This window comes from Crocuta crocuta, unplaced genomic scaffold (assembly GCF_008692635.1).
Source record: "Crocuta crocuta isolate KB4526 unplaced genomic scaffold, BGI_CrCroc_1.0 scaffold377, whole genome shotgun sequence".
Classification (NCBI taxonomy): Eukaryota; Metazoa; Chordata; class Mammalia; order Carnivora; family Hyaenidae; genus Crocuta; species Crocuta crocuta.
This window is the reverse complement of record NW_027528209.1, coordinates 403,771-422,268: the sequence shown is the minus strand read 5'-3', so window position 1 is coordinate 422,268 and position 18,498 is coordinate 403,771. Positions and strand designations below refer to the sequence as shown.

Below are 18,498 nucleotides of genomic sequence, written 5' to 3'. Positions count from 1 at the left end.
GGTTATGGTGTCCAGACCCTACTCCAGTCTAGACTTTTAAGGTGGAGCAGGAAGGCAAACTGTGTTCCTCTAAGTCCCTCTGACCTGGAGAGTGCTCCCACAGCTCCTCCTCCATTTGGTAGGGTTCTAGCATTGTCTCTTTTATATGCTAGTTACTCTTTAAAACCAAGGTTTTTTGTTTTTTGTTTTTTTCTCTACCCAAGGACCGAGGACTCTGTCCCCAGCCCATTAGTACTATCCCTCCCCACTGTCATTCTCAGTGTCCTGGAATGGGGCTTCCCTTTGTTATTGTGTCTCTGTCTCTCTTGCTCTTCTCTTGCCATTCTTTCTTTGTCCAAAAGCTGTTCAGTCAGCTGTTTGGTCAGTTCTTTGGGAAGAGTTGTTCTATAATCATTTGGTGAGTTCCATGGAGGAGGTGAGTTCACAGTCTTTCTACATTGCCTTCTTGGACTGGAAGTCAACAGATAGGTGTTTAAATAGAAGCTACAGGACTGGCGGAGATCTTTAAAGAACAAGAATAAAGAGAAGAAATCCAGAGGACAGAGTTCTGGGACACTTTAATGTGTAATGTTCAGGAAGTGGAGGGGCAATTAGAAAGGGAGGCAAATGACAGTGAGTGAGTGTTGTAGGAGTAAAATGACAAGTCCTGCTAGCTGGTTGAGTGAGAGGAAGGCTGAGAAATTAAGCACTAGATTTGTCATTATGGAGGTTGCTGACGCCCTCAATGGAAAAAGAAGGTTGGCATCGGGGTAAACAGTGAACACAGACTTACTTTCAGGGGATCAAGAGAGAAGAGGGTAAGTAGAGACAGGAAGCTGAAATAACTTTTTCAAGAAGTTTTGTTGTAAAAGAGTGTAAAAGGGAGCTAGTTGGGGGTTGGGGGTGGGTAGCTTAGCGTTTGCTGGAGGGAATGTAAGTCCAAAGGTGGCTTTTTATAAAAGGTAAGGAGAAATAACACCAGCTTTGCTTTTCCTGGGAACCAGTCAGGGAGAGACTAATTAGAGGTGTGATGTCCTGGTGTCCTTCAGTAAGCTCGAGGGTTGGGACTCAGGGCACTGTGCGAGGTTGGCTTTAGGAAGTAGCATGGAGCCTTCAACCACTGTAGCAAAACAGAAGGCTTTGTACAAATGCAAGCATGTGATCAATTCCATGATGAGGAAGTGTGAGATTCTCCTGGGATTCCTTCTAAATTCTCAGTGAAATAAGGGTATTATCGATAGACAGTGGTGAGCAGGAGACTGAGAGATCCAAAATGACAATGTGTAAAATAATTGGGACATTGTATGTTTTTGATAGCAACAGAGAATAAGAAATAACACTATTGAGGTAAATATGTGAACACACACACACACACACACACACACCCCAAAACAGGAATTTCAGGAGACAATACCCTTACTTCACTTACTTTCATGTCTGTTCAAATCCATCTTAATAACAAAAGGTGAATAGTGAGTGAGGAAATAATTTCATGACACTGATGGGGTGGAATCTGCAGTCTGGAAAACAGTTATCCAGAAGAACTGAAGAGGAAATTCTCTGAAGATGTGTAAAAAGATTATATGCAGAAAAATAAGCCAGCTTTAAGGGTAGAAGGTAAAAGAAGGCCCATCGGCTTAAGCAAAAGCAAACCATTGTGTACTCCCTGCACCCCAGTAGTTCCTCCTGTCGAGATCAAGATCCCTTTTTATTCTGGGATCCTCTGTTCTCCAGTGACACAGCTCTGAGATCTGTCACTTTTCTTCCTGTCCCCCATTTTTGTAACTCTCTTCATTCATTCATTTGCAAAATTTTAAAGAATCTGCCTGTAAATTCCCATCAGCATCTGTTTCTATTTTCATTGATTTTGTCATGGTTCAGGCCCTGTTGCTTTCTCTCTACCTTCTATTTTTACTTCTCTTATTATGATAGTGGTGCAGTGGGTGTCCATAATAAGAAATTTATTTTAAAAAGGAGCTAAAGAAAATAAGTACCAAACACAATCTCACTAAGAGGGTGTCTCGCTTCCTTTGTTGGTATATCTACTTCCATTTTGTATGCACATACATTATTTCCCCTGTACTTCTCTATAAACAATTATATAATATAGCCCTGTTTTATAATATGCTTGTTTTTAACAACACATTGTGAATTTCTGCTCACATCATTATGTGCTTGGCAAAATCATATTTAATAGCTGTAGGGCATTGCATGTATGGCATTTTAATCTAAACCATTTTGTTGAGTTTGTGCAGTCATGTGCATGTGCCTCTCAGATCTGGGACTACAGGGAGCACAATTTGCCAAGGACCCCTGCTGCTCTGCTCAGAAAAATCCATTCATCTCTTAGCTTGTTGCAAGCCTGCACTTCCCAGTCAATAATAGAGCTCCGGAAATGTATTTAGGCAGGCCCATTTCTGGGAGACCTGGGATTCCTCTGATGAGCGACATTGGTGTATGGTCTCCCAGAAAGCTTTGTAGCACGGTGCTTAAAACGATGCACCACTTTCCTTTCTTCCTTCCCCCAGGACTTGCATGGAGTCTGGAGGCTGTCTCTGCTTCTCCCAGCTCCTTTCCCATTTTCCCTCAAGGGCCTTTCTGCCTCCCCTAAGACATTTCTTATATACATAATCCCATCTTGGCATGTTTCTCAGAAGACCCAAACTAACACAGACTTTTAGGTTGTTCTCGGGTTTGTATTCTGTACAACCGAACCTTCTGATTGCTCAACTCTTAGCACAGCTTTCTTTGTTGAGAGCCCTTCAAACTGCCATTGCTCAATACATTAAGCTTAAGCCCCTCCTACCACCCCCCACTCCACATTTGGCTTCAGCCCATCTATCCAAAGATCACCCAGTGTGATTCTCGCATTCATTTTCTCATGTCTCCTCCCCCAATACGGAAGAAAACATCTACCCAGCTGATGCCTCTTTCATTCTAGATTCCTTTGTGACTTCCCCCTGGCCTCCAGTGTTCTTACCCTTCCATTTTAAAGGCCACAGAAATGTGTTTTCTGCAGTGTATTCACTTTTCTTGTCAAAAGGAGTTCGTTTTGTTAAAAGGGAGGTTATAAAGCCTAGTGGTCACGTGTGTAGTTTGAAATCGGACAGACCTAGATCATCATTTAACATACACACACACACATGCATACACACACGCACACACAAGCCAGGGTGGCTCAGTTGGTTAAGCGTCCCACTTTGGCTCAGGTCATGATTTGTGGTTCATGGGTTTGAGTTTGGTGTGGGGCCCTGTGCTGACAGTTCAGAGCCTGGAGTCAGCTTTGGATTCTGTGTCTCCCTCTCTCTCTGCCCCTCCGCTGCTTTCATTCTGTTTCTGTCTCTCTTTCCCAAAAATAAATAAACATTAAAAACTTAAAACACACACATACAAATTAGCTGAGATTGGATACGTTTGGGAAAACACTGAGCTAAACAAAAATAATCCAAGATGCTTTTAATTCCAAGACTTCCCAGAGCCCTTAAAATGTTCATATACTTTGTGACTTCCTAAGGCCAGCATCGACACTGTGTAGCTTTTCTTGAATCTGATCACAAAATCCTTTAGAAACAGATAATCTCCAGACATTATTTTTTCTTGGAAAATATACTGGGAAAGGGTAAAAGTTGTCATAGAATTTTGAAGGTATGATTTTCACAGTACTTTACAGTACTATATGTATTCTTCAGTTGTTATAGTATTTGTATACTTATCTCACACATCTTCCCACTTTTAGCCTTTAGCATAAGGTCTTGAAAATAATGGGCACTTGTCCAGTTGAAAAATCACAGAATTTTAGTGAAGGCCCATGGTCTGGAATAATATTTGGTAACTGGAGAAAATTTGCATCTACTTTTCAGTAGCTGTTCTCAGTCTTTTTTAGACCGTAATATCCTGGGCTACTTTGCAAGCTGGAAAAATTATCTTAATGTTCGACCAAAAAAAAAAAAAAAAAAACCAAGCCATTGTTAACTGGAGACTAAATACATTTTTCTCTCCAAGTCACTTGATTGGGACAGTTTAGCAGGCCATAAAGGTGGAGATGCATTTTAAGGGCAAGAAAGCATAAGTCAGCGGGCTCTGGGTCCTGGCACACCCTGGGCAGCGAGGAAGGCAGCCTGTGGCTAGTTGTGATTGTTTTCATTTCCAAGGGTGTGCTTGTCAAAGAGGTACTCTGCCAGGCCAGAAGCCGGGGCCCCCATCTTAACCAAGTTTTGCACGTGGTCACCTAGTTCTTTGATAGATTTCACCTGTTCATTCAGATAGTGCGTTTCCAGGAAGTCGCACAAATGGGGGTCTCCATTGTCTGAGGCCAGAGCGTGCAATTCGAGCAACGACTGGTTCACACTCTTTTCCAAGAGCAGCGCACACTCCATGGCACAAAGCCCACTCTCCCAGTCGTCGCGGTCAGGTTTCTTGATGTCCTGCAGGCAGAGCCGGCCTCCCCGCTGGTTCTGCAGCCTCATCAGCTTTTCGGCGTGCTCGGTCTCCTCCCGCGACTGGCGAAGGAAATATGTGGCGAAGTTGTTCAGGGCCACGTCATCTCGGGAGAAGTAATAGGCCATAGACAAGTACACATAGGACGCATAGAGCTCCAGGTTAATCTGGCGGTTGATGGCGGCCTCGGAGTCGGGGTGGAAGTTCTGCCGCACCCGGGAGGGGGCGCAGGTGGGCCCGGCGGGGTCCCTCGAGGAGGCGGCTGCGGCCAGCGGGCGGCAGGGGACCGCGGGCCGGGAACCCGAAGGGCGCCCGGAGACGCGGAGCTGTCGGAGCGCGAAGCCTCGGCGCGCGCTGCGCAGGGAAGCGAGGGAACTGCTGATCTGCTTGAAGAGGAACGAGAAACAGGGAGGCATGGTTCCCCTTCTTTAGACGTGGGGAAACTGAGGCCCGGGCGGCTCACCGCTGTGTCGGGAGCCAGGGGCTTCAGGTCTGAATCAGAACGCGGCCCTAGGCGACGGCGACTGTGTCACACACACACGCCTTCGCTTACAGAGGCGCCGAGTTCCACGCCGAGGTCCGCGGGGGCGCGCGCGCCTGTCGCGGTTGGGCGCAGGCAGATGATGGTGACACCCCCATTTAACTAGACACTGCCCCATTCCTCCCCTGGGACGTTTGTAACTTATTATTTCATCCAAGTTAAAAATGCCGTCAAAAAAAGTAGGCCCTGCGACTAGCAAACGAAAGCAGGAGCCACGTACTTGCCCTCCCTTTGTGACCTCNCAGGGCAGCGAAATAGGAGAAAACAAAAGTCACAACCAATTTATCTGAGCGTGAGGGTCCACAGCCAAAGTGGGTCTTTATAAAGTGACTTTCTGGGTTATTTTAACAAATGTAGGTATGGAAATAATTGCCCGGATAGTATATAGGCATAGTTNTTATTGCGAAGAAAAACAAGATACTATAGAAAAGTAGAACGAATAAATAAACTAGCTCTAAACTTGATGTTGTTTCCTGTCTTTGGTTAATGCAGAAACATACACTTGTGGTGAGCATAGCGTGGCTGTAGAGAAGTTGAATCACTCTGTTGTACATCTGACACTAATGTAATCTTGTGTGTCAACTAAAATAAAAAATACTAAATTAAAAACAAAAAGGACAATTAAAAAATTAAATTTTATTTTTTAAATATAATTTATTGTCAAGTTAGCTAACATACCGTGTATACAGTGTGCTCTTGGCTTCGGGAGTAGATTCCCATGATTCATCACTTACATAGAACACCCAGCGCCCTCCTTGTGCCCACCACCCATTTCCCCCCATCCCTCCATCAACCCTCAGTTTATTCTCTATATTTAAGAATCTCTTATGGTTTGCCTCCCTCTCTGTTTCTAACTGTGTTAAAAACAAATTTTAAACTGGTATTTGCTTTTAAAAGAATATCTGTAATTGTGCTGTATTGAGAAAATGAGGATTAGCTTGCAGAAGAAAATTCAGAAAATTTCTATCTTTCTCTCCCAGAGAAAACCATCAGTAAAATATTGTAATTCTCACAGATTAAATGAACATTTAAAAATCACAGAAACACAAAAGGAAACATATACATTATTAACAGTTTCAGAGAGGCATAATTGTCCTAAAATAAACTGCAGATACTTCCAGTGTACAAGTTGCTAGGGTCTGACAAAGGTATATGCCCATGAAACCATCACCAGAGTCAAGGTAATGAACATATGTGTCAACTCCCAAAGTTCCCTCGGGTTCCTTTATATTAGTTTTTTGGTTTTTGTTTTGTTGGTTTATTTAAGTAAACTCCAGCCCCAACGTGGGGCTTGAATGACCACTAGATCAAGGGTCGCATGCCACTGAGCCAGACAGGTGCCCCAACTCATGTTCCTTTATATTTTGTAATCACTCCCTCCTGTCTCTCTGCCTCACCACATCCCAGCCATCTGCTGGTCTGCTTTTCTTCACTACGTAGGTTTGTCTGTATTTTACAGAATTTCATATAAATAGAATCCGTGTATATACCTTCTTGCCTGGTTTTTATCACTCAGTACAATGGTTTTGATATCCATCTGTATTGTTGTGGGTATTAATAGTTTTTATGGTTGAATAGTATTCCATTGTGTAGAGAAAACACAATCTGATTGTCCTGTCACCATCTCCTAAACACTCTCCTTATCTACACAGGAGAAATGGCTTTCAACTATTTATAAAGGAGAAAAGGCTACTATTATAAATATTCTTGTACAAGTCCTTGTGTGGTTGTATGAGCTCATTTTCCTTGGGTGAATATTTTGCATGTAATGGCTTGGTCATATGGTAAGTGTAGGTTTAACTTTTTAAGAAACTTCCAATTGCTTTTCCAAGTGGTTGTACCATTTTATATTGCCATCAGCACTATGTGAGAGTTCAGGTTCCTTCACATTCTTGCCACCCTTGGTATTTTAGTTGATTTAGTTTTAAACTTAAAACTTAAAATTTAGCCATTTTAGTAGATGTATACTGGTATTCCATTGTATATTTAATTTGATGCCCATTCTTACTGATGATGCTGAGTATATTTGCTCACACTTCTTTGCCAATCATATATATCTTTGGCAAAGTGTATATTCAAAGCTTTTTGATATTCAGCCATTTCTTAGGATTGTTTAATATCTTATGGTTAATATCTGGGTCTTTGATATCAGTGTTTCTTATATTCAGGTCTTCTTTCTGTTATCTGTGTGTTACCATCTCTGTATTACTTTCTTATATTTCCTTGGGCAAATCACATTACCTTTCTAAGTTAACTTCCTCAGTTGTAAATTCAAGACCCTACTTATTTCCTTTGGATCAGTGAAAGGAACCAATAAAATAATTATGCAGAGGACTTATCACAGTGCTTAGCACAGAATAACTATTCAAAATATTCTTTAACAGTTACTACTGTATAGTTTCTATTTGATTATTCAAAATCATTCATTTTCAATTATTCAGTAAGCGATCATTATTTTTATTGCATATAGGAAAACGTATACAACTTGTAAAGTATGCTTATGTGCATTATTTTGCTATCATGTAGGAATAATGAGGTAGAAATTCTTTTATTATCTGGACTTATCAAATGTGTAGTTTGGTAGTAAGCTCCCTGATCTCAGATGAACTTTAAAGTGTATGATAAATGAAGGTGGATGCCTAAGATCTAGTTGCACTTAAACTCTGATAGCAGAATCTGACTGATACTCACCAAGAAATGTCTCACTAATTTTTGCTTTTCTGTATCCATCTTTGCTTTTATTTTCTTCAAACTTTGTTGCTCCTAAAATATGGTTCCCTAAAGAGAGGTTCTGAAAATGATCCTTTAGAGTGGTATTAAATGCCAACTGCTGCTACCAGTGTTTTAGTAGAAATGATGCTCTTCATATAAATGCTTATCCCCAAGGTAATAAAAAGCAGAGATAGAAAACAAATGCAGTACATGAAATGTAATGCAAAACAACGCCATAAAATACAACACACACTTAAATATCCCAGGTTAATTTGTCAAAAATGTTTCTTGTTCCTTTACAAAGTTGATCATGTATTTTGCTAGACTTTGAAAAGGCAAAGATTTTTTATCTGGGGGACATTTTGATTTCTAGTATTCGGAGTAAAATTAATGGTCTTCCACCAAAAGGACACACCTAGACCATGGCCCATCATTCCTCACTTTTCTTCCTCAGTTTTAATGACTTCTTCGCCTCCTTGAACACCCATCTAAGCTTTCGAGATTCTCTGGTGTTGCCTCTACTTCCCACCCTCCTGTCCTCTCCTCTCTTACTTCCTCATGAAATCCATCTCATCTTTTTAGGCCCCATCAAATATGTTCCTTTTTCTGTAAAATCTTAAGTAATTTCGTTTGGAATTAACCACTACTTTGTTGTTGTTGAAGACTTTGTTTATACTGAGAGTGTATCATATCATATGGTTGTATATGGACATGGACATGTGCATACTTGTATGTGTTGGGGTGTGTTTGCGTGTGTGTGTCCTTAAGGGAACAGCTTATCAGCCTACTCATTGTGTGTGTGTGTGTGTGTGTGTGTGTGTGTGTTTTGCAGTTGACACATAATGTTCCATTAGTTTCAGGTACACAGCATTCCCTAAGTCTACACATTATGCTATTCTCACCACCAGCGTAGTTACCATCTGTTACCATACAACCCTATTACAATGATTACAGTACCGTTGACCGTATTCCCTGTGACGTACCTTTCATCCTCATGACTTACTCATTCCATAATTGGGAGTCTGTGCCTCCCACTCTCCTTCATGCATTTTGCCCACCCCCCCACCTCCTCCCCTCTGGCTACCCATCCTACTCATTTTTAAACTTTTAGTCCTGGCACAATGCTTCTTTCCCCCAGATGAATGGGGATAGGGATTTTTATTTCCTATAGCACATCAGCTTAGCCTAGTGCGCGTCTGTCAAGTATATCAGGAGATGGCTTCACTTTAAGTTATTAGAAAAGCTCTGTAGTTTGCGGATTTCAGCCTTTAAAGGACTAAAAGTATCCTCTATTTTCTTCTTTAAAGATGTATTGGGTAAAGTATTTGTTTTATATATGAAAATGCTTTGCCACTTAGAGATTTAAGAACTATAAGAAAGTGGATTATAATTCACTGAATCATGTTTTGATATTATTTTCTTTAAAGCATTTTAACATTAAATACTTTTTTAGAATTTACCTACCTTGGAAAATATTTAAACAGCACTCTATACTTTTACATTAATAGATGTAAAATATGAGGGATGTAAATAATGAGGGAAAGGAAAAATGAAAAGTAACTCTACTCTTTTGTACTTGTACATATTTTTACTGAAGACATATTTTCTCATTTTCTTTCTTTCTTTCCCTTTCTCTGTTTTTTCTTTCTTCCTCCCCATCTCTTTTTGTTCTTTCTTTTATGTTCAAACATGGTTAATCACACAAATAATTCTTCATCTTTATTACTGATCCTGGCCCTTTCAAAATTGCTTGCTGTTAAAAGCCCAAAATGTGACAAAAACTAGGGTGACGAGAAGTCCATTGATCACTGGAATATGGATTATGGATTATGTGCTTGCTATTAATGGAATATCTGAGGGTTTTGAACAGAGAGCAGTAGAGGACTTTGTCTTGGGAAGAGGAGAATGTCTTGTGATTCTGTGTGGTATCACAAGGAAAGCTCTGAAAGTTCTAAAGGGAGTGGTTGGACTCAGCTGTGGAACACTTTCTTGCCTCATTCTCAGATCCATGCAGAGCTGGGAAATCTCCCAGGTCACTTGATAAATGAGTCAGAACTGCAGTGCAGGCTGCCTCTAAAGCTAGAAGAGGTCTAGCAAATTCTGTTTTATCCATATTATTTGTTCATTTTTTTTTCATCTGTGGTCAGAGGTGCAAGGTACAGTAACTCCTACTTTATCTTCAGGAGGTGTCTGGGATCCCTCAAACCATTAGACTCCTAAACCTGCATGAACATCTTAGACCCTGGGCTTCTAAGTATAATCCTTCCATTCCTTAGCAGAGCCAGCATTTCCCTAGTTGGGCCATGCTGAGATGTGAACCTAATTGTCGATATCATGGTATACTAGGGTGAGTAGTACCTCAGTAAAATTCTTGTCCACCCAGAATCTGTGAATAGGCCTTATTCAGAAATAGGGTCTTTGCAGACATAACCGAGTTAAAATGAGATCATACTGGATTAAGGTGTATTCCATTTCAGTGATTTGTGTTCTCTAAGAAGAGGAAAATTTAGACAGAGACAGACAAGGAGGAAGTCCATGTGACAGGGTAGCTCAGGCCACTCTCAGACTCAAGGTTAGGGATTTGCAAACTTTTTCAATACCAAGCCAGAGAAATATTTTAGGCTTCGTGGGTCATAAGGTCTCTGTGGCATCGATTCAACTCTGCTGTTATGGTGCTCTGTAAGCAGCCATAGACTCTATGTTATGAATAAGCATGGTTGTGTTCTAATAGAACATTACTTACAAAGATAGTAGTGCATCAGACTTGGCCCAAAGAGTTTGCTGACTCTTGCTCTGGGGAGAAGGACCTCTTTATATGCTGCCATCAAGTACTTCTGATATTCACTCCATTACTCTGGTAATTAACTCAGGAGCCTGTCATATTCTCTCTCTCTCTCTCTCTCTCCCTCCCCCCCCCCTTTTAAACTTTATTTATTTGAGAGAGAGAAAGAGAGAACGTGCTTGCACATGAGTGGGGGAGGGGGAGAGACAGCCTTTCAAGCCAACTCCACACTGTGTAACACAGGGCTCGAACCCAGCAACCATGAAATCATGACCCAAGCTGTAATCAGGAGTCCAACCTTTAACTGAATGAGCCACCCACGCGCCTCTGTCATTTTCTCTTTTTTACGCATCAGCAGTGCTCAGTCAAACCCAATCAATTGCACATTTCCAGCACAGCCCTCAATCAAGAGAGATACTGCACACGCCAAGGGCATCTCGTTCCATCTCTGTCTGCCCCAGTCCCGCACGTGGAATCTTAGGGACTGCAATGCCGCAGCAGCCCAGGAACTTTCACCCTCCACTCGCGCCAGTATTGTGGACGTGGGTTGTGGGGTGCTTGTTTTCCCCTGTCCTGCCGTGATCCGGTTCCTGAATCTCAGCTTAGGTTTGCTTCTTGGGAACAATGCCAATAAGACATTTCTTAGGTTGGTTTCCTAAGCAAACTTCGAGAAAAGGTCTCATTTGCAACTGATTTATCAAGGAAATGCCGCCAGGGGAAACCAATAAGGAAGCAGAAGAAGCATACAGGGGGAAACAATAAAAGGGTGTGATTCAGCAAAATTCAATACAGAAAAGGCTGGCTTCAAGGGCCTGTGCAAACGTGTAGCAGCCTGAACCGAGTCAAGCCCTGGGCTTGGTTTAATGCTCTGCTGCCGAGGTCCTGAAAGTGGTAAGAATCTAATTTTTGAATCTGTATTTTTTAAGTGCAGTCGGTAGGGGGATGGAGGGAGGGAGCACAATGGGGCACACAAGTGAGCAGACACATGTAATTTGTGTATTTCTCATTCCTTCCTCCCTGTTCGTGAACAGAGCTCACTGTGCTCCCTGAGTGTTGCATTTTGATGGAGCAGTAATGAGTAGGGGCCAGCACGACTGAAAGCCAAGTACAGCTATCAGTGTTGAATCTGTGACTGAGGAAGCTGGGGTGCCCACAGGCCTGAGAGCTGCCCTTGGCTTTTGAAACAGAATGTGCTTGGAATGCAGAAGGAAGTCTGTGACCTTCCAAGGAACAGGAAGGACTAAGGAAACTTACCACATCTTTTCTTGCTAGTGTCAGACTTCCCCGTCTTAGCTAGTCATTTATGCTAAAAATGGTGACACACAAGTAACAATGGGTAAAGTAACCCATTGTTCATTTTCCTTTCGGTCCTTCCTTAATCAGTAAGCTAAAGGTGGAGGCTTGGTAGAATGTGTGCCCATTCAAGAAATGAAATAAAAACAATTTACTGACTTTTGTGTAGCTTTTCCACTGTTCTGGTAACAATGAAATACCTGTGCACGTACAAGCCACAAACTATGAATTGCGTAATTTCAGTGACTCTTGATATAAATGAATTGCTCTTATATTTATATTGGAAGCAGGCATTGCACAATCTAAATGTGAACGGTGAAATTGAGGCTTACAAGGTAAAATGTTAAGCATGTTTCTTTCTTAAAATGACATTAAACTGAAGGTCAAAACACTGTCCCAAATCAAGAGAGACCACAGAAGAGAGTAAAACGTTTTATTATTTAGTGCCTTTCATAGCATCTTCCCCTGCATTTTCATCAAGATGGACTAACATGTTCACTCTGCACGGGGCCCTGAATGTGGGATAACTTGAGGTGACCCCGCGGGGGACCTCTGCAGGATAGGCCGGCCTCCAAAATTGAGCTGGGACAAGGAGCTGGGCTGTTAGAGCCCTGCAGCAGCCAGCCGCAGCCTCTAGGCCTGCTCCAGGGGGACCCGCGCACTCACGTTCTCCTTGTCTGCACGTCGTGGCACAGCGGCTCCAGCGCCCACCATCCTCTCCCTAATAGTGGTACAGATTCTCTTGTTAGAAGAAGCACACAGAAGGCGGGGGCGGGGCAGGGGGCACACAGATGGTGGAAGGTTTCCAAGAGGACCTTGGGCAGGATCCCAACAGCTCCTAACTGGTTGTCTGACCTAATGTCTTCCTGTGATCAGAGCAGGACCCAGGGAAAATAGACGTGACACTTAAAAATAAGAATAGTTCTAGATAGTTCAGTACTCCCGGAGCTGATCTCAGGAGGAGTGGTTATCAGAACCCAGGTGACAGCGAGCTGTTCTGAGAACACCTAGAAAGGAGCATTGACACCTGGTGGAAGGACATGGCCAATCTGAGGGAAGGAACCTTGCCGGGAAGAAGCCAGGGGAATAATTACCTGGCCTCATTCTCTGCCTTCCGTTGGATCTCTTGCTAGGGCTCTGCATAGTTGACCCTAATAGAAAGCCAGAAGGTGGGGAACTCATTGCTGTAGTGCATTCAGACTAACCCCTGGGGAAGAGAACAGGGCCAGGAAAGTTGCAGAGTGGATGTGTAGAGGCAGACATAGATACCAGACCATTTTGTGCTTTTCTAATCTCCTGTGCATAGAATTGCCACAGGTAGTTACCTAAAATGCACGTGGGATTAAATCATCCCCTTGCGTTAAACCTTCAAGTAGTCCCACATTAAACCAGAGTCCTGTGAAATACATTCTCCTGGGCTTCCGTGGCTATTCGCTTGCCACTTCCAGCACCTCTTACTCTCTCTCAACTACCAAAATGCTTCAGTCTTTTTATGAACTTTGCTTTAGACACCAGAAGGTACTGTTTGTTCCTTTCTCACAGGCTTCTACATGCTGTGTCCACTACCTGGAGCACTGTTGCACTCAGAACTAAGCACAGGAGAGTGTGGGCAGATGCTTGTCAAACCCTTTCCCCTTCCACAGGAGATGATGTCGACTGGTTAACTGTCTGCCACTGCTCAAATGTGGAATATACATCCAGGCACTCTTGCTGGTGGAAAAATTCTCCCTGACTGGCAAATTACCATTAATCTTCTCTGAGTGTGGTGACTCTTGTCTCTGAGGATGACTTTGCTGGGGTTTTTGGAAGCTGTGGCATTGTTACAAGAGGTATTGGTTCTTGTGGACCTGAGGTTTTTTTAGGGGGAGCATCTCTCCTACTTATTTTGTGGGGATCTTCGGAGGATGCTTGATACTATCGTGCCAATAAACTGTGGTTTCTATTTTAAATCCTTCTGAGTGGCATGGTGTCAGCTTGTAGGTATGAATGTTTGGTTCATTTATGAAGGTCCTTTTGTGGATGCTACAAAAAATAAGCAAATTAACATGGATTTATCTTTTGATACCCCCCCAACACTGCACCTGGATTTCCATAGCCCTGTAATTGGGTCTAGCACCCCCCTTCTCCTTTTGTATCTTTGTCAGCTGGCTCACTCCCACTGTTCTTCTCATCATATCGTAGATGGTTCTTAGAGGCCTTCAGGGAGTCCCACACTCCTCTACTTACCCTGTTGTGAGATGGGTTTCTAATTATCTACTTAGCTTCTTATCCCACTAAGCTGAAAAATTCTTGTTGTCCATCTTTTTCACCCTTGCGTATCTAGCATTTAGATGGCACTGATCCGTTGGGCCCAGGGACACTGTTAGTCAAGTGAATTAGGGACTAAAACTCTCTCAAATCCCCAGACTTTCCTGGTTCTGAATAACACTTAAGGAACAAAAAGATGAGCGGAATTATAGTTAGTTTAATGGTTTAGTCGTTGTGCACTTAATGGCTTATTTTTTCTATCTCGACTACTAGTGGAACCCAGTAAGCATATGAGATTTGGGCCGTCTATTAAAAATTGAATCAGCAGTCCTCTTCAATTCGATTTGATTCAATTCAGTTAAATTCTAAATCTATGTTTTGAGGACCTGATGCTGGATGAGTAAGAAGCACATCGTATTATAAAAGAGTAAAAGACACTTGGATTTTAGGGCCTCTGTGGATTCAGAATCCAGAGGTAGAGCCACATTGAATCATAGAAGTTGAATCTGACTGCAAACCAAGTACAGGAGGGTTATTGTCTGCCGTGCACAGAAGGTCAGCTTGACCGTAGGCTTAAGAGAAGTTGGGAGTGAGGATTCTGTACAGAAAGTGCATGGGAAGCTCCCAAAAGTGAGAGGATGGAGTTGCATTTGGAGCAGAGAGGCTGAAGCAAACCTTCGTTGGTTTTGGTTAGAGTATGGACAGTATGTATAATGCACATTAGGACAGGATTGATTTGAATAAGGTCAAGGTTTGGAGCCTTCTTTCTCGCTCTCATGGATTTAATGATTGCATATGTCCTTTCTTGCTGTAATACATTATGGCCTGAAATGTTATGAAATCATAAAGTGCATAAAATATACATGTGCTGGCCTTTATATATGCTAGAAGTAGCTATTTTCAGTGCTAGAACCCTGGGATGCAGCTTCCATCAAGGATGTGGTTTGCCATCATTACTCAAGTTACGTAACAGGGCTCTTTTCAGTTCATGGGTTGAACCTAGATAAACTGCCCATGATTGAAGATCATTAAAAGTATGTTCTTGGTAATCTCTTCTGCTTGTTAGGTTTTATATTTTTGCTCTTTCAATATTAGTTCATGAGTAAATACATTTGCAATTATACTTTGTTAAGGAACACTGTAATTTATGTCAAAAATTTTTAATAATGATTATTTAATTCTGCTGTTTTAAACAATTTCATGATTTAAAATAGAATATAGTGCTATAGCCTTTAACCACAAGCTCTAAACCTTCTCCAGTGATCACAATGAAGAAAAGTGGTAGTCACTGAGTATTTGTATATGCAAGGCACTATACAAAGTGTTCTAAGAGTATTCGGTCACTGAATTTTCACAAAAACACTGTGCAGTAGGAATCATTATGTCCACTTTGGTGGCAAACTCCAGGATATATGAACATGTATCTCCAGTTTTATACAATTTGAATAGATCTAGGAAAACTGTTTCTACTAATTCCATTTTTAGTCAAAGTGGGAGGAATATTTTGGAAGTTAAGTAATGTGGCACGGCTGTCTTTATTGGCAGAGATTATAATACACTATATACAACCAGAAAGGACCATGGAGTTTGTCTGTTTTATTTCTCTTATTTTACAAATGAAGAAGCCTTATGCTAGAGAATATTGACACGGTTACAAATTTTGATAGCAACAGGCCTGCCATAGGACAACGGTCTTTCAAGTATACTACACTAACCTCATACCTGCTGTATTTTCCCAGTAATGGTTAGTATATTAGAATGCAGTAAAACTGGGAGACCTTGGTGGCTCAGTCTGTTGAGCTTTTGGCTGTTGATTGTGGCTCACATCATAATCCCAAGGTTATAGCACTGAGCCCCGTGTGGTGCCCCAGGTCAGGCCTATGTGGAGCCCTATACCGAGCACTGAGCATGGAATCTGCTTGAGATTCTCTCTCTCTCTCTCTCTGCCCCTCTCCCCTGCTTGCACTTTTTTCTCTCTCTTTCTAAAAAAATAAATAAATAAAAGAAATATAAAAGAAAGAAATAAAGAATGCAGTAAAACCAATAGTTGCTAATGCTTTCTCAATAACAATGGTGGGTTGGCTTTCATTTGTATCAAACTCAAACAATAAAAAATTGCTTTTGAGTAAAGATTGCCTGTCACCATAACCTCCTCAGCTGAAGTTTTGCATGGCTGTGTAGAGTCTATCACTGTAGGAAAAAGTGAAAGAGTCATTCAGTTGTATTTGTTCAGGTAGTTACAAAGGTCAGGTTTATTTTTAGAATAGTCAACCACTCAATTAAATAAGTCAGCTAACACCAGTTAGTGACCACCATTATCTTGGAATGTTACATAAATTCTGTGAGAATCTACAAATGGGTCCATTTCCCAAGAGTCTCATCAAAGAATAACCTTTTGATTTCACCATCTCACTTTGAGAAATTAATTACATGGAAAAAATATAGTGTATAAAGAGTGCATAAAGATGTATGTTAATTTCATTGCATTGTTATACACAAAATTAAAAAAGTGTATCTAAACTGTCTTTGAAAATTACTGGAGAGTCCTACAATGGGATATCATACAGCCCTTTAATAAAATAAAGTAGTTCTCTTTGTGTTAGTGCAGAGAGATATCCGTAAGATTTTTTTTTTTTAATATTTTTATTTATTTCTAGGAGAGAGACAGACAGTGTGAGCAGGGGAGGGTCAGAGAGAGAGGGAGACACAGACTCTGAAATAGGCTCCAGGCTCTGAGCTGGCAGTCAGCACAGAGCCCGACGCGGGGCTCGAACCCACGAACTGTGAGATCATGACCTAAGCGAAAGTCGGATGCTTAACCGACTAAGCCACCCAGGTGCCCCTCCATAAGATATTTTTAATGGAAAAAATAATGTGTGTTTGTGTGTACACATTCCCATATTTGGAGGGAATACAAGGGTGTAATTTTAAGTGTTTACACACACACATACATACATACACAGAGAGAGAGAGAGAGAGAGAGAGAAACCCAAGCAGATTCTGTGCTATCAGCACAGAGCTTGATGTGGGGCTCCATCCCATTAACTGTGAGATCATAACCTGAGCCAAAATCAAGAGTCAGATGCTTAACCAACTGAGCCACCCAGGCATCTCAAGAAATAACAATTTCCAAAACTCATGGGACAAATGGAAATGGCACTATAGGTTAGGGAATATTAGTAGAGAATTAAGATAAAATAGGTTTGATAAAGATTGAAACCAAATGTGCTTGTGGAAAGGAGAAATGACAATTTGTGAATTTGTGATCATCTAGAATATAGATTCTAGCTGATAGCCCTAGAGTCTAGGGCTGCTGTATGGTCACAGGCGTTGCACTCATTTTGATATTAAACATCATATGACTATGTGGTGTACCTGAAACTCACATAACATTGTTTATCAGCTAGATTTCAATAATAAAATTGTTTTTAAAGAAAAATGATATTTATATTTTATCAGCATATATCCCAGCAATATTTTCTATCATCTTCTTGTTGATTTGGTCTACCTCAATATGACTTACAGTATAATCAAGGGAATAGAGGTTTTGCTTAACGTCTTTTGTAGGCCAAATAAATACAAATTTCAGTTCTAAAACCTTTACAATAAATTCTTGTTACCTTTGAGCATGAATAAATTTCTGTCCAAAAATCTGCAAAGAATTTTAATAAATCAGAGTTTTTTGGTTCATTTAATTATAAGCCCAAAGCTAAGTTGTGTATTTATCTTCATGATACAGAAAAATGGTGTTATCAAATTTCTCAGTCACTGAATTGATGGCATGCACTCATGCATGCCTACTAGAAAAGCATGAACTAAAATAAATGAAATATAAAGATATTTTAAGATACTGTACACAGGACACTTGAGACTGTCCCTCTTCACCCAATAATCACTTCTGTAACTAAAAGTAGTCATTGCTACCTAAGTGATTTTTTAAAATCTCTCTCTCTCTTTCTTTCTTTCCTTTTAAAAAAAAAATTCTGTTTAAAATAAGATAATGTTGCTTTGCATTTAATAAGTACTTCTAGGGTATGGCATTCACAGCTTAGGTCCCTATTCATAGTTCATTTGTAATATAATTCAGAGAATAGATGGTGAGAACAAGCATGACATGAAGGTAGCTTACCTTTCTCGCTTTCTCTAGCAGATAAAAGAGTTCCTCAGAATAAAATCAGTCACAGATATCTCTGGAATTTCATTGTTGTGGAATTTATATATTCACATTTTTTTGGTTCTGGGAGTCTACCGACTAATCTCCTTAATCTTTTAATTGGCCTTGAAATCTCCCAGACCTTAATCATCTCAGGTTAACTCTTTGGTGTATGGGGTGGTGTTCAGTTGGAATGCTTGCTGGTGGCCTGTGTTACTTCCCAATATATTCTGAATCCCACCACCTGGAAGACAACTGTCACATATAATGGTGCTGTTTGGGTTCTTTGGACAAGAGGGTACAACTGAGGAGACTGTAGGTGGCCACAATCCTCCCTGTGCATTGTGCTTAGCC

General features: G+C 41.1%; 1 protein-coding gene and 1 long non-coding RNA gene across 2 annotated transcripts in view; one reads left to right on the top strand and one right to left on the bottom strand.

Moving 5' to 3' along the window:
• The window catches only part of LOC144222510 (uncharacterized), a 171,664-nt gene that overhangs the window by 122,131 nt on the left and 31,035 nt on the right, over positions 1-18,498 (top strand). The gene's annotated exons all lie outside the window — the stretch shown is intronic.
• FTMT (ferritin mitochondrial) lies at positions 3,421-5,015 on the bottom strand. Its single transcript, XM_077753027.1, has one exon. The coding sequence runs from the start codon at positions 4,830-4,832 to the stop codon at positions 4,104-4,106; it is 729 nt and encodes a 242-aa protein (XP_077609153.1). The 5' UTR covers positions 4,833-5,015; the 3' UTR covers positions 3,421-4,103.